At 37.7% G+C, this 14,711-nt stretch overlaps 2 protein-coding genes across 4 annotated transcripts in view; one reads left to right on the top strand and one right to left on the bottom strand.

Annotated features, from left to right (window-relative positions):
- Positions 1 to 2,655: 2,655 nt before the first annotated feature.
- On the top strand, positions 2,656 to 14,583 carry nt5e (5'-nucleotidase, ecto (CD73)). The gene is made up of 9 exons (XM_043219243.1): positions 2,656 to 3,012; positions 4,568 to 4,790; positions 9,756 to 9,944; positions 11,186 to 11,383; positions 11,810 to 11,964; positions 12,557 to 12,665; positions 12,846 to 12,995; positions 13,109 to 13,309; positions 13,380 to 14,583. The coding sequence occupies exons 1-9, from the start codon at positions 2,656 to 2,658 to the stop codon at positions 13,538 to 13,540; spliced, it is 1,743 nt and encodes a 580-aa protein (XP_043075178.1). The 3' UTR covers positions 13,541 to 14,583.
- Positions 14,242 to 14,711, bottom strand: part of snx14 (sorting nexin 14) — a 30,807-nt gene continuing 30,337 nt past the window's right edge. For all 3 annotated transcript variants that reach the window (XM_043219242.1, XM_043219240.1, XM_043219241.1), the window contains one exon: positions 14,242 to 14,646. In XM_043219242.1, the coding sequence (XP_043075177.1) occupies positions 14,605 to 14,646 (42 nt within the window). In that variant the 3' untranslated portion in view covers positions 14,242 to 14,604. The remainder of the gene's footprint in view (positions 14,647 to 14,711) is intronic.

The following is a 14,711-nucleotide window of genomic DNA, read 5'->3' as shown; positions in this document are numbered from 1 at the left end:
TTAGACTTTATTTCTGTCAGATGACTACAGAAACTCTTTATTGACAATTTTCAGAGCATTAAATGTTGATGTTTTATTGGTTAAAACAATGAGGTCCATCATTGAGGTCAGTGTTTACTTCAGCTGGGCTCTTGACCCTTTTAGAACTTTCAAATAATTTGCTTCTAATGCACAATCAGTACTTAATTAATCACATCTCATTAACTTTAAATCTGCTTCAGTGTTACTTTAACGCTATTATTGGGACTAAATACACTCTAAAGCAGTGTTAATTTAACACCGGAGATCTTACTATGTAGACAGCAAGGGTCCTATCACAATCAAGGCACAGTAATGTAATAAAGACTTTGTTAAAATAATCCCTGTGACATCAGTGGTTCAATCGTAACAATGCTGCAATATGGCTTCATTGACCTTGGACCAACACAAGCAGATTACATGGCACCCCAAACCAACACTGACTGTGGAAACGTTACACTGGACCTCAAGCAACGTGAATTCTGTGCCTCTCCTCTCTTCCTCCAGACTCTGGGACACAGATTTCAGAATTAAATGCAAAATTTACTTCCATTATAGAACATAACTTTGGACCACTCTGCAGCAGTCCAGTCCTTTTTGTCTTTAGCCCAGACGAGACGCTTCTGACGCAGTCTGTTGTTGAAGAGTGGCTTGACACAAGGACTGCAACAGCTGAAACCCATATCTTGCATACATCTGTGCATAGTGGTTCTTGAAGCACTGACTCCAGCTGCAGTCCAGTCTTTGTTTCACAATCTTCTCCAGGGTGCGGTTATCCATATTGCGTGTACACATTTTTCTACCACATCTTTTCCTCCCCTTCACCTCTCTATTAATGTGCTTGGACACAGAGCTCTGGGAACAGCCAGCCTCTTTTGCAATGATCTTCTGGGTCTTGCCCTCCTTGTGCAAGGTGCCAATGGTCGCCTTTTGGACAACTGTCTAGTCAGCAGTCTTCCCCCTGATTGTGTAGCCTACAGAACTAGACTGAGAGACCATTTTTGAGTTACTTAGCTGATTAGAGTGTGGCACCAGGTGTCTGCAATATTGAATCTTTTCACAATATTCAAATTTTCTGAGATAGTGAAAACAAAAAGGGCCATAACTTGATGATGTTTTATTGGCTATTCTACGTGAGTACTGTGTTTGAGATACATCATCTAGCTTCTTCTTAGATTTGTCTGTTCAATCACTATGATAACCACGATTTTAAAAATCTTTAGGTCAAGTCGTCGGACCATCTGGAGTAAGACTCCTCCATACTACATACTCTACGAACACGTTTAAACCGGCTAATAGGAAAGCTTTTAATAAAAGGGTTTTGGATGAAAACTGTCACCCCTTGTGTTACGATCAGTTGGTTTTTGGAGTTTACCCTCAGAAATGTATAACCTCACATTAAGAAAACTAATGGTCTCAGTGTTACATTCCATGGTAAACTTCAGATGTTCAGTTCTTCCTGTTCTTCCTGTTGATGGTGTTCTCCTCGTCACACTTGATCTAGAGTTTATATAATAACATCTCTCATGAAGAGGGTTTACAGGCAATGGAACAATTTCTGAAACGAAGAACAAGTGGAGTAAAACCTAGCACGACATGTTTGTTGGATCTTATAAATATTGCTTTTACTAATAATTAATCTGCACAAGAGAGATTTTTTTCCCAGTTAACAATGTAATTGCATAATAACAGTATTCAAAAATACCATTAAAGCCAGTTTAAAGTAAATCTACTTATCTTGGGATTAATCTTTTTTAACACAATTTTGGTAAATTTCTCAAACATGAAAAAATGGTCCCCTCTATAAATGATTCTTATTGGACATATTAATTCTATTAAGACCTCAGTTCTGAGTATCCCTAAATTCCTTTATTTTTTATTAGTTTTTTAGTGCTCACCTTTATATATCATGCCATTTTTCAAATCTCTGGATTCCATTATTTCTACATACGTTTGGAATGGCAACCATGTTTGCATAAAACATTCCTTTGGGGTCCAGATAAAATGGTGACATTGCCTTGCCTTAACTATAGTTCTCTGTTTTCAGTTTTCTCTCTAGTTTGTGAATAGAGGGCAATGAATAAGGGGACAACTGCAAAGTCATTTTCCAGCTAAAGTCAATTCATTAAAGTCAATTCAGTGATGTCATCATCCAGTTCAGTTTTCTTCCAATAGTGTCTGCAATTACTCAAACGTCTCCAACTAAACAAGCCAAATTCGACTGTGGCACAGAACCAAAACACCATCGGTGACAGAACAGCCTCAGGCGGGGGGCCACTTCTCCTCTGGCCAGATGAAACCAATATGGCGTGGTTTTTTTCCAGCTTGCAAGACAGATCAGGCTGAGCAGAAGACTCTGCTTCCCGTGGTCTTGTGCCAGTGTCATCGAAGCGATGAGGTCTGCGCAGACTGTATATTGGAGGCTATGGTGAATTTTACCGATGTCTACGTTTTTGAGCCTTGATCATTGCTGTTCATGGGATGCATCAAAAATACCTTAACTGATGTTCCAAAAATTAACAGGTTCTTCTGAAAAAAGGCCGTGTTACTTGCATATACTGTTATAAAGGCTATCTAACTTTTTTTTGTGCTGCCCACTAACCCCGCCTCCAGAATGAAGCCCGCTGAACTCCTCTGATGGGTCTGTCAGTTCAAGAGAGGGCTGAGAAGATGGTGATGCGGTGGCTCAATGCTTTATTTTTCATCTGGGTTCACTGTCGTATGTGCAGGACAGAGTTCGAGCTGACTTTGCTCCACACGAATGATGTTCACGCGCGAGTGGAGGAGACCAACAAGGACTCGGCCAAATGCACCAAGCAGCCTTGTTTCGCCGGAGTCGCGCGGAGATTCACGAAAATCAAAGAAGTTCGCAGCAAGGAGAAAAATGTCCTTCTGCTGGACGCGGGCGATCAGTTTCAAGGGACCGTCTGGTTTAACTTCTACAAAGGCGCGGAAGCGGCGCATTTCATGAATAAACTCGGATATGATGCGATGGTAAGAATAATTAATTCGGCTTTATGCGAACAGCTTTGGGTTCCATAGGGGCCGATGAAAATGGGAATGGCAAACGCTTTTTTAAAAAAAGTGTAAAAAATTTAACTCTGTGTGGGAACGGTTTTGATTTGGTTTTTTAATGTGTTTGTTATGTCGGTGATGTACAGTGAACGTGAATAATAAAGTGTAGACAAAACATTATAAACAGAGCATTTTATCCGTTCCATACACAAAACAGCTCGATGTAATTTTTTTCTTCGCGGAAAAAAGTGGGAGGCAAAAATCAGATATTTCTGTTTATTTAATTCGGGCAATCCGAGTGTTATTTTAAGAAAGTCACTATGAGAACTGCAAAAAAAAAAACAGGCAAACAGCTTCTAATAGTCCCGTTTTAGTGTTTTGCGCACATGGAAAAAATTATGGCTTAACCCTTTGGGTGATCAGACATCAGTTAACTCTAAAATCTAGTCATTTCGGTTGCTGGAAAGAGTGAGAAAGAACATTTAGGCTAATGAAAAATACTTATTAAAAGTTGATCTGATGTAAGCAGGTATCAAAGGTGTTGACAGGTTTTCCATCAGGGATGTATTCCTCGTTTTGTCATTGACGTAGAGCAGAAGTGGACAGGTCTTCATGAGCCACTGGAGTCTTCATTACAGTGGACAGAGCACCTGTTCAGGTGTAGTGGGACTCAAACTTGTGGAACATAAACAATATAGGTGTTTCCCAAATGCAGACTCCCTATAGGTACCTTATCAGCCGCTGTCAAAGAAGATTTAGAGACGGTCGGGTGAATTCTTCTGTTCTGCATTTAAAGTTCTAAAAAGAGCATGCAATAGCAAACCTTTTGAACTGAAATTGTTGATACTGGACTGTTATTATAATTTTAAAACTATATACTATTTATATATATTATAGCATATTTATATACACGTATTTTCCTATTTAATTGTTACACTGTAAAGAATTTAACCTAAAACGTATTTTTAAAATAGTAAGTAGCGTTATTTTACTAATTCAAAATCACAGAAATCCACTATAATATTATTTCCTGGTATAATATTATCCGGGAAATCAACAATAAAACATGCCCTGTTTTGTACCACTTTAAAATCTTTATAATATGATCGCAAATGAAATCTGCATTGTTATCAGATTGAATTCATTTTGTTTCTGACCTGTTCCTCTCAACGTGATGATAACCCTTTTGTAAAGCATTGTTGTTGGTTGTCTTCTAGTCTCATAATTCATAAATAATCACGGAAGGTAGCGTTTTAAAGCTTCCGACCACATTAGCCTTCATGCTTATCCGATCTGTTCGAATCTTGAAGCATATATTTTTGCAAATCCTACTTTTGTTCTTACGTTCGGTGGCGTTACGGAAACCTATTTTCCTTCAGAACACACGCGCTGCTTTAACATGCCTTTATTAAAAATTTTAAATGGAATTTTAACCAGGTACCGGTGCACGCGCACAAAATGCAGATAGAAAACCCTTGCCTTTGAGCTGATGTTGTGTTCATGACATATATGCTATATTTTACTGTTTTTTCAGGCCTTAGGAAATCATGAATTTGACAACGGAGTCGATGGTCTCCTGAAACCTTTCCTCCAGCAAGTGAACTGCACTGTTCTTAGTGCGAATATCAAAGCCGATCAAACGATTGCTCCTCAGATCAGCGGCTTCTACCTCCCGTATAAGATCTTCACTGTTAACTCCGAGAAAGTGGGCGTTATTGGTTACACGTCAGTGGAGACCCCTGCTTTGTCTCTTCCAGGTAAGGTACTTTATTACTGCCAAAATAGCCAGGTTTACACATAATCTTGCAAATCGCACTTCATATATTATTGCGCTGTAAGTCTAAAAACCATCTAAAAACCGTTGTCGACCAAAGCGACTTTACCTTACAATAATCTAATCTAACTGAAATAAAAGCATGTGTTACAGACTCCATGTGTCTTAATGTTAATAATGACTTTTTCGCAATGCTCTTTGGCTGATAAAAACTGCTTCTGACCACAGCATTGATCTGTTTGCCAAACGTCAAAGCGGAGACGTATCTGTAGAAACAGGAGAGACAAAATTGAAGTTCCTCGTGTTAAACGATTCTGAGACCGTCACTGTGTAACATCTCTCAGACAATCAAACTAACAGACATCCTTTGGATGCTGTGGAAGCATGGCTAGCCAATAATAATGCAATATACAAAATGACAATGCAAAATTTTAAATGGCAATGGATTTCTGTATTTAAATGTACGTTCTTCCCATACATAATCATGTGGAAAAAAGTTAGCTGAATTTGCAAACTGATCAGGAGATTATGTGGTCCCTAAAATGTGGAAATAAAGCCTCAGATGAACATTATCGCATGATATCACACCATATCACTATTTGATAAACAAAATTAAGCCAAGATTGGACAATGTTTGGACACCCTATGATTCAGTTGCCTGTAAATCCACTTTAAGCAGCAATAACTCGAAGTAATCGTTTTCTATACGACTTTATCAGTCTCGCACTCTTCTTTCCAATGTTAATCCAGTTTATTGAGGTTTGAGGGTATTTATTCATGCACACGTCCCGGTCAGGGTGGACTCTGGACTTTGCTGATTGCAGAAACTTGATGCTTTTCTTTTCAGCAGTGTTTTAGATGGTTGTCCTGTTGCAGGACCCAACCTGTGACCGAGCTTTAGCTGTTCAGTGGATGTTCTCGCATTTGACTCTTCATGGTCGACTCAGTGACTGTGGGGAAAACCGTTCAGAAAACATCTGTTTAATCTACCTTTTTTCTGACGCGAAATAGGTGCCTCCATTTGTAAATTGTAAGGTTACGGCTTCCGGTCTCATCCGCGTGCAGCTCTTTTTAGCTGTAGAAAACAGTTTGTTTTGCTGCTTGATATTGAGAATTGGTGTGTTTTAAAGTATAATCCTAATTATGAACACACTTTATCTAGTACAATGTACAAGCGGTTTTACTGTTGCATGTTGTTATTTTCCTATAGAGTCTTAACAAACTGGAAGCCTAATCAGTTAATCAAAGGCATTTGGTTAGTAGTGCCTGACTGCTACGTACTCTCTTAATTCTTATGTTAACAGTAAGGGTATCCTAATTATGTCATTCTTGGGCTTTTCCGTTTTTTTGGTTAAATAAACAATTACATGGTGCAATATGCAATTCTTCTTGTTCATCTGGGGTTTTATTTTCCAAACTGTAACCAGTATTTTTTTTAAATTGTGTCCCAATAAGAACTCAATAGGGTGTCTTAACTTTTTCACATGAATGTTTAGTGCAAAATGAAAATGAAAAACATTTTAAAATTAAATCACATGCATTTAGACTTAGCGTTAGGACACTTAAGATTGCGTTTTCTTCAAAAAGCCCTGTGATGACTGTAGCAAAATTTCTGAATGCATTCTGTGCCAAAGGTGCCGCAAAAGCGAAGTAGTAGAGGCTCCATGTGACTGCTTGTCAAACACCGTCCAATTTCATTATAAGGTGAAAGGTGTCATTCTAAATTCTAGGTTTTTTGTCATTATTATGTGTCATTGTCACGTACAGAAAACTTGCACACTGAGACAAAACGCTAGATGTGAAAAGTGCAGAAAATTTTACTGGAATCAAATACGTCGGACGAAAATTTAATAGTGTGCGACGACCTTGAAGCTGATTGGAGAGATTGTGCAATCGTCCCCATCGCTCAGGCGCTTTCTCAACTGTGCTTGTTTCACCACTTTCATATCTGTTGTAGGTTTATTTTGTTTTGAGAGGAAAACCAAGCACGTATTTTAATCTCACACTAAAATAAAAGAGGAAGCCACGGCTGTGTTGCCACCGGAAATATGTCACTCATGGGATTGTGAATATCATCAAAGGAAGAAACATTATAGAAGATTGCTTTGAGGCGTCAGGATGATTGCTAACAGTATAACAGTGTAAAAGTACTTTCTTGGCCCAAACTGAAGAAAAGAAGTTTAGCTGGGTGTCTGTGAGTTTTAGGGACAGCAAGCAGTTTGTCCTTAGATGGAAATCTGAAGGTCTGCATAGACACTTTGAGTTACGACAGTTACTTGACACAGATGCCAACTGTAGCTGACTGACGACGACATATGTGACCTGTGGAGGCAAAATGAGTCACTATGAACCCGTGTTCGAAAAGTGTATATGATTAGTTTGTGTACAATCACCTACAGTAGCGACATCATTCCCTCCATTTTGTGATGGATACACCTAAACAAAAACTACAAAAACAGTTTAATCAAGATCTTTCACAATTGGGAATAGAATCACCATCGTTTTTTTTATAGCATTAGAAAATGATCAAACTTTAGTAATCAGAACAAGCACGTATATTTGTGTTTCTACCCACCTTTTTCTTGAACACTAGTAAATCTATGGGTCAGGTTTCCGGGTTCATTAGACGCTCCAAGGAAGTAACGTGGAAAATAACAGTGCAGTAAATGTTAAAACTGTACTAGACACCAGTGTGTTCATAATTAAAATATTAAAACAACATGATAGCACACACCAATTTTCAATATCAAGCAGCAAAATTACAGATTACAGTAATGCCACATTTTATAGTCAGTAACGGAACAACCATAAATATGAACAGTTTGCTAATACTCAGGTGACTGCTAGTTCCCGGGTAAAACAAGAAGTGCTCTGTTTTTCCTACTTATTATACTAAAAATGATTCTTTAATACTTCCTAAGATAAACTTAATATCATCTCAATCTTAAGGACCATCTCTGTAGTGCTATTTTTAAACACCATGAATTTGAACTAAAATGCATTTTTAACATACTGTCTTTGTTTTTAAGAATGTATTTAGTTACCACATGAAGCACACTTGAGTGTACTATTGCATGAAAGATGGTTTAAAGTGTGCTCCAAGTGGTAACTAAATATCGTTTTTAAAATATAGTATGTTAAAAGTGCATTTTAGTTCATATTGCTGGTGTCTCAAAATAGCACACTTAGATGATCTTAAGTTTATCTCAAGTCATCATTTTTAGTATATTATGTCTTATTTCATGCAAAGTTACTAATTTCAAGTGCACTTTAAAAATGAAGTGTTACCAGACTAACATAAGTGTAGATGGCACTTTATTAAAATTTTATTACATTAATTAATTAAAATCTTCTCTTCATTAAATTTAATGATAAAGTGATAAAAGATCCAACTAGTTGCTGCACATTTAAGAGTTGAATATGAGGGTCTTCACCTTTGTATATAGCTATATTGTATATGTAGGGACTGTTTCACTGCTTCACGGTGAACAGGAAAACCATATAATCATTCATAGAAACTCAACTAAAGAGAAAGGTCATATTCTCTAAATGAAAACAGTGAAACTCAGATGAAGTTAGATTAGTCTCGATTCTGTTTAAATCAATAACAGCGTGATTCACTTCAAACCCAGCTCAAGCAGTTCCGCAAAGGACAGCTGTGTTGTTATTCATTTTGTGCTTAAACTGTCTTGAAATCCCGTATTTCTACACTGTTTAGATATCACAACTTTGTTTTTTTGAAAACTGTGAGAACAAGGTGTGGTATACTTGAGGGTCAGTGGAGGGGTGGGAAAACAACAGAGAAGTGACTACGCAACAATGACTTCTAACTCTAACTTTTATTTCACTTTCAATGAGTTCGAAACATCAAGGCATCCCACAAAGGCAGTCTGCGGTTTACTTTTGCACACAACGAAGTAACACGTATACAATTCAAGCTCATAGAGCATCGCACAATGTCGTGATCTCCATTTATACATATATATACACCTATATATACACGCACAGTATACACACAACGTTCATTCACAAATATAAGCTGTTCGATTAGTTCTACACTGTAAAAATAAAATAACTAAAAATGTTTAGTTGAGTCAACTTAAAATTTTTAGTTACTTCGTGTTACGTGACAACTAAAATATTTGAATTGACTGAACAAAAATACTTTAGGCATTTGAAATATTTTTAGGTACTCTAGGAGCTCTGAAGACTGCGTTTGTGTCAAAGACTTGATTTCAGTCAAGATGACATGAATTCATTGCATCCATTTTCATGCATTTTTATTAACATTTTTGTGAATGTAGTTCCTTTAAACTCAACAATCAATAAACAATCCAAAATAAAGTGATTACACGGTGTGGTTGAAAACAATTATTTTGTTTTATGTCATATTTTTTTATGCAAACAGTTACACAAAATTCACATTTTGTCTTATGGTTCAAATTTTATGCAGTTTCCTGTTATAAATAGGCAACTCCTCTTCGGCAACGAAATGCCTATATTTGATATTCTTTTCTTTTGCATTCAAAGCTGTCACCATTCATTTAGTGTCTTTCTCTTGTATAAAAGGCTGCGCAGGAACAAATCCCAAATTTGATCTTACGATCATCTAATACATCAGTAGCATGGGTGTATTTGCTGCAACAGTCAACACTACATTGTAGGGGTCAAAATAACGCATTTTTATTTGATGCCAAAAATCATTAGGATGTGAAGTAATGATAAATTGTAAATTTCCTACCATACATATATAAAAACTAAACTTTTGACTAGTAATATGCATCCTTTAATTTAGAACAGTGAGCTGCGAGAACAGTTTGTGTTTCCAAAAACCTGCAGTAAAAATAACTTGACCTAGAATTACTTTAATTTGACAGTAGAATATACAGATTTGGTTACAGCCATCAGTAATATGATGGCATTTTTCATATTTCTGTGGTTTTTACAGGCCCCCATCTCCAGTTTGAGGAGGAGGTTGCTGCTCTACAGCCTCACGTGGACAAACTCATCACTTTGGGTGTTAATAAGATCATCGCCCTTGGGCATTCTGGGTTCAAAGTGGACCAAAACATAGCAAAGAAAGTCAGAGGGGTGGATGTTGTGATTGGAGGGCACACCAATACATTCCTATACACAGGTACGTATCATTTAATTGTGTGTGGAGTTATGTGTGTTGTTATCAGTGTGTCAGTTTACACTTGGATGATTTATTCAAATTTATTACTATTTCTATTCCTAAAAATGATTTTTCGTATAGCACAGAAGCCCTACCAACTCTTATGCCACGCACAGTTGCAGTCAAGCTGATTTGGTAAAGGATACAGTGCATATTTGTTTTTGTAGTTTTTGTCAAAGTATCAAAGTATGCACTGTACCAAATGATTAATTTAAAAGTACACAGTAGTTAAGGCCACCCAATATAAAACGGGACTGTTTGTTCCCAATACGTTTCATAACAAAACGACACTCTTAATAAAATCAAGAATTTCGGTCTCTTAATAAGTGCTCCGTTCTCCTGAAATCTCTTCACAAAATTGAAAGCGCTTACGGTGTATGCACAGGTGAATTTCCCAGGGACTGTGCTGATCCCATCACAAACAAAGTGACGCCCAAATGCCTCTAATACCACTCTCATTAAATATGATTAATCTGTGTTTTAATAAAAGACGTGAGCTTTGTGACCACAATGGGTGTGATGGACCAAAGGTGAAATGGTATTATGCTTTGTTTTGGTCCAAACAGCTAACCAGTGCAGTGCTGAAGTGAGCTTCTTCCGCTTCAGAAACTCTGCCAAGTGCTGCTCATTAGCATGTTACTCACCTCTGCTGCAGCCTTTGTTTTCTAGGCAAGTAGGAGTAAACCACTCTCCCCAAGAATTAGACATGGGTGTTCATGTCTGTCCACTGGGGATAAATGATGCCGTAAAATCGGTGACTTGCTCAGAAGTGTGTCGTTATTTTTGCGCTATTGGGGAGAAACGCTCAGACTTACATTAATGGAGAGACCCGAGCCGTATCTACACAGCTGAAAAATACACTCAGAGGTGGAGAGGTTGAACTTTTGTTATTGTGTAAGAATACTCCTCTTTAATGTGGTTATTGCATGACATTTCACAAATCCACAGTTTAATCTATAAACCGTTTTGCTTGAAAGTATGGGTGGACTTAAAAGTTATGTAAGAAGAATGTAAGTTAGCATTGTTTAGACACAGAACTGTCCAGAAGCATTTTTTTGTGGTGTTTTGTCCTTAATTTTGATAGAACAGAGCATAGCTGACAGGAAGTGCCATCACCGCTTGGTAGAGATGGAGGGGGCGGGATCAGGAAAGTTCTGCTATACATAATTTTAATATTTTTATTTTGTTGCTCATTTCTGTAGGAACGCCACCATCCACAGAAGTTCCTGCAGGAACATATCCATTCATGGTCCAGTCAGATGATGGGCGGCAGGTTCCCGTGGTCCAGGCCTTTGCTTTCGGGAAGTATCTGGGATTCCTAAAAGTGACTTTCGATTCAAATGGAAATGTGGTGAAATCTTCAGGCAATCCAATTCTTCTGGATAACTCAACAATACCAGGTAGGAAATTTGAGAATTTGAAAGCACATGGCAACTCACTAAAGCTTAGCACAACAGGCCTCCAGAAGGAAAATCCCGAATTTGCAGTAGGGAAACAGACCCTAAAAATTTTTTTAAATAGTGTTTAATTGTGTCGTGAACTTGGTCTGGTTAGTTTAGTACAAGTCTTAGAACTCCTGATTAAATCATTTTTCAAAATTCTTAGGGAGAAAATAAACGAGACAAACTCTTGGGTGCCCAGTCATGCTCCTGTTCTACAGACTATATCTCCAACCCTAATTAAACACTCCTGAACCTGCTAATCGAGGTTTTCAAGAGTACTAGAAACGTCCAGGATGGTGCGTTAGATGTGATCCGTTTCTACTGTGGGTTGTCCTTTTGAGATGCCAGTTTTAATCTGTCAACATGTGTCCTGATTTCGTCTAGATCCAGTCATTCAGGCCGAAGTGGACTCTTGGAAGAAGAATCTGGCCAATTACTCTGCTCAGTATGTGGGGCAGACTCTAGTCTATCTCAATGGAACGACACAGGAATGTCGATTTCGTGAATGTAATTTGGGAAATTTGATCTGTGATGCCATGGTGAGTGAATAAATCTGTGACTTAAATGTTTCATATGGGCATGAGGACTGCTCTAGATGGGACAAACCCCTCACTCTGTAGAACATGATGTATGTATAAGTATTGTGTACAAAATCACTCAACATTTAACACTTAGACGTGCATTCAGTGACAATGCAGATGTTAATCTGCAGTGTGGAGCGATCTGAGAGAAATCTTTGTGTAAACTGTATCTAGAGCGCTCTGTAAAACCCAAACACGTTTAGAGGAATGTAAATATCTTATATTTGTAGGACCTTCCACTGATCTCATTAATCAACCACTGCTGGTTACACACAGCTTTAAGCAATTGCATCAAAAAGTTGGAACTTTCTTCAGTACGCCTGTGTCACTTTTACACTTTAGTCCATCATTAAAAACATAAATAAATACATGAAAAGCTATGATTTTTGGTTTTAGCACACACAGCAAGCATTTTTTGATCCAAAAAAAAGCTCCGGACTGAGTGTGCAAGGACTTTACATCCAATCTTAAACTAATAGAAATCCGACTAAATTAGAGTACTGAAAACTCGATGGTAGATTTGCTGTAAATTGTTCTGCTTTTATTTCAGGTCCATAATAATATTAAACATGCTGATGAAACCCAGTGGAACCATGTCAGCTCTTGTATCCTAAACAGCGGCTCCATTCGAGCACCTATTGATGAGCAAAGCAGAAATGGTACGCTTTTATCCTGCTCTCATTTACACCAAAGCAGGTGAAACTGATAAACGGCTGCTGTACGGAATGACATCCCTAAGCTTTAATTGAATTTGTGCTATACCGTGATGATTAAGAATTTCCTGAGCGGTAAATCTAATACTGAAACACATCTAATGCATCAATAACTATTAATGCAAGGCTCCATCACAATGGAGGATCTGACCGCTGTGATGCCGTTTGGAGGTACGTTTGACCTGGTCCAAATGAATGGATCTACTCTGAGAGAGGTCTTTGAGCACTCCGTTCGCAGACACGAAGGCGGCCATGGTGAATTCCTACAGGTGTCAGGTAAGTTTAGCGTGTCAACCAGAGTTCCCCCTCAATGTCGTCAAGCTCTCAAAACGAACTCGAGGGTTAATTCTGACGAACTAATATTCATATGTTTATTATTTCCTCTGCAGGGTTTCAGGTGGTGTACGATTTATCCAAATTGCCTGGAAACCGTGTTCAAAGTGTGAATGTGCTCTGCACTCAGTGTCGAGTGCCTCGCTATGAACCTCTCAACCCAAAAAAAGAGTATAAAGTGGTGATGCCCTCTTACCTGGTGGACGGAGGAGACGGATACTCTATGATCAAAGAACAGAAACTCAAACACGACAGCGGTAAGTCGTTATATGTGCACGTTTCCTCATTGTTTAGTGTTGCGATTACACTATGTACCGTATTCCACAGGCGACCTGGATTTAGCAGTGGTTGCCAGCTACATCTCAGAGAGGAAGAGAGTTCACCCGGCTCTGGAAGGACGTATTCAGTTCACTAGCTCTTGCATCGGGCTTCGAGGATACATGTCTACTATTCTGCTGGCGGGGGTACTCTGGGTCGTGTTTGTTTAGTCATTTATTATGTAACCGTAAGAAAAAATGATGTAGCCATTTGTGTGTAATTGTACAGTCAGAGAGAAAAAAGGAAACCTTTAATCCAAAGATTAGTTACGGTCAAATAAGCAAACAGATTAACTGTGACGTAGTAATGATGAAAGAAAGTTACACAAGTTCTTATTCTGTAGAAATCTTCAATACAGGCACTTTCCATATCTTTTTAAAATGTATAGAATTTATAGAGGGTATTTTTATGCTGAATCTCACAAAAAAATGTCCAGATCATGTTTCACTCCAAAAAAAAGCCCATTTTTAGGCCCATTAAGACACTTCGGTAATATCCTAATCCTAACTTCAAATGATTGCATGATTATTTTGTATTACACGAATGTTATTCTTTATCCAAAATGTACTCATATTTTCTTCTCAATTATGACCTGTACATCTTTTCATGAGATTCTTATAAAAAAAAGTGTAAATTTATTTATCTGTGTTTGTTTCTTGATGGTGATTACATTGAATTATACGGCACAGCTTGTGATGATTAGAGATAGTGGATCTCCAGCCTCTTTTCCTAAGATAGCTATTAATATTTTTATAAAGCATTTATTTTAAATAATTATATATTTAAAATGTGTGTGTGTGTGTGTGTGTGTGTGTAAAACACATAACAAGGGACGATATATTAAGGTTTGATTTACTGAGCACAAAGCCAGAACATTTACAAAACATTTTATTTTCAGTACTTTGCCTTTGTACATGACTGACAAACAATATGAAATGCCGTCTTTTTCACTTGTCTTCATCTTTTTCCTTTTTGAGCATCTTCAGGGACTTGTAAAATGGTTTATTTACATCTGATCTGGAGAATGTTATCATGCTGATAATGACATTGTGTGTTGAATCGCGCATAGTCTACTCGATGTTATAATGCTGTTACTAAACTGGAAAAATAAGGCAGGCCTCCAATCATTCAATGAAAAGCTATGGTATACAAACCCCATTAAAGTCAATAAATAAATGTGTTTTTAGTAGTGCAATAAACGCTTTATAATGTCGATGTTATGTCCGACAATCTTTTACATCCATCTAGTGGAGACGGAGAGACCGGTCTTCTGATTCTACAAAAGACAAAAAAACAGCAGAAGCTCCATTAAAAACCCTGATAAGCTGCTCTGGGTCACAG

Source organism: Puntigrus tetrazona, chromosome 20 (assembly GCF_018831695.1).
Source record: "Puntigrus tetrazona isolate hp1 chromosome 20, ASM1883169v1, whole genome shotgun sequence".
Classification (NCBI taxonomy): domain Eukaryota; kingdom Metazoa; phylum Chordata; class Actinopteri; order Cypriniformes; family Cyprinidae; genus Puntigrus; species Puntigrus tetrazona.
Note: the sequence above shows the minus strand (reverse complement) of the source record. Positions and strands in the feature narration are given on the sequence as shown.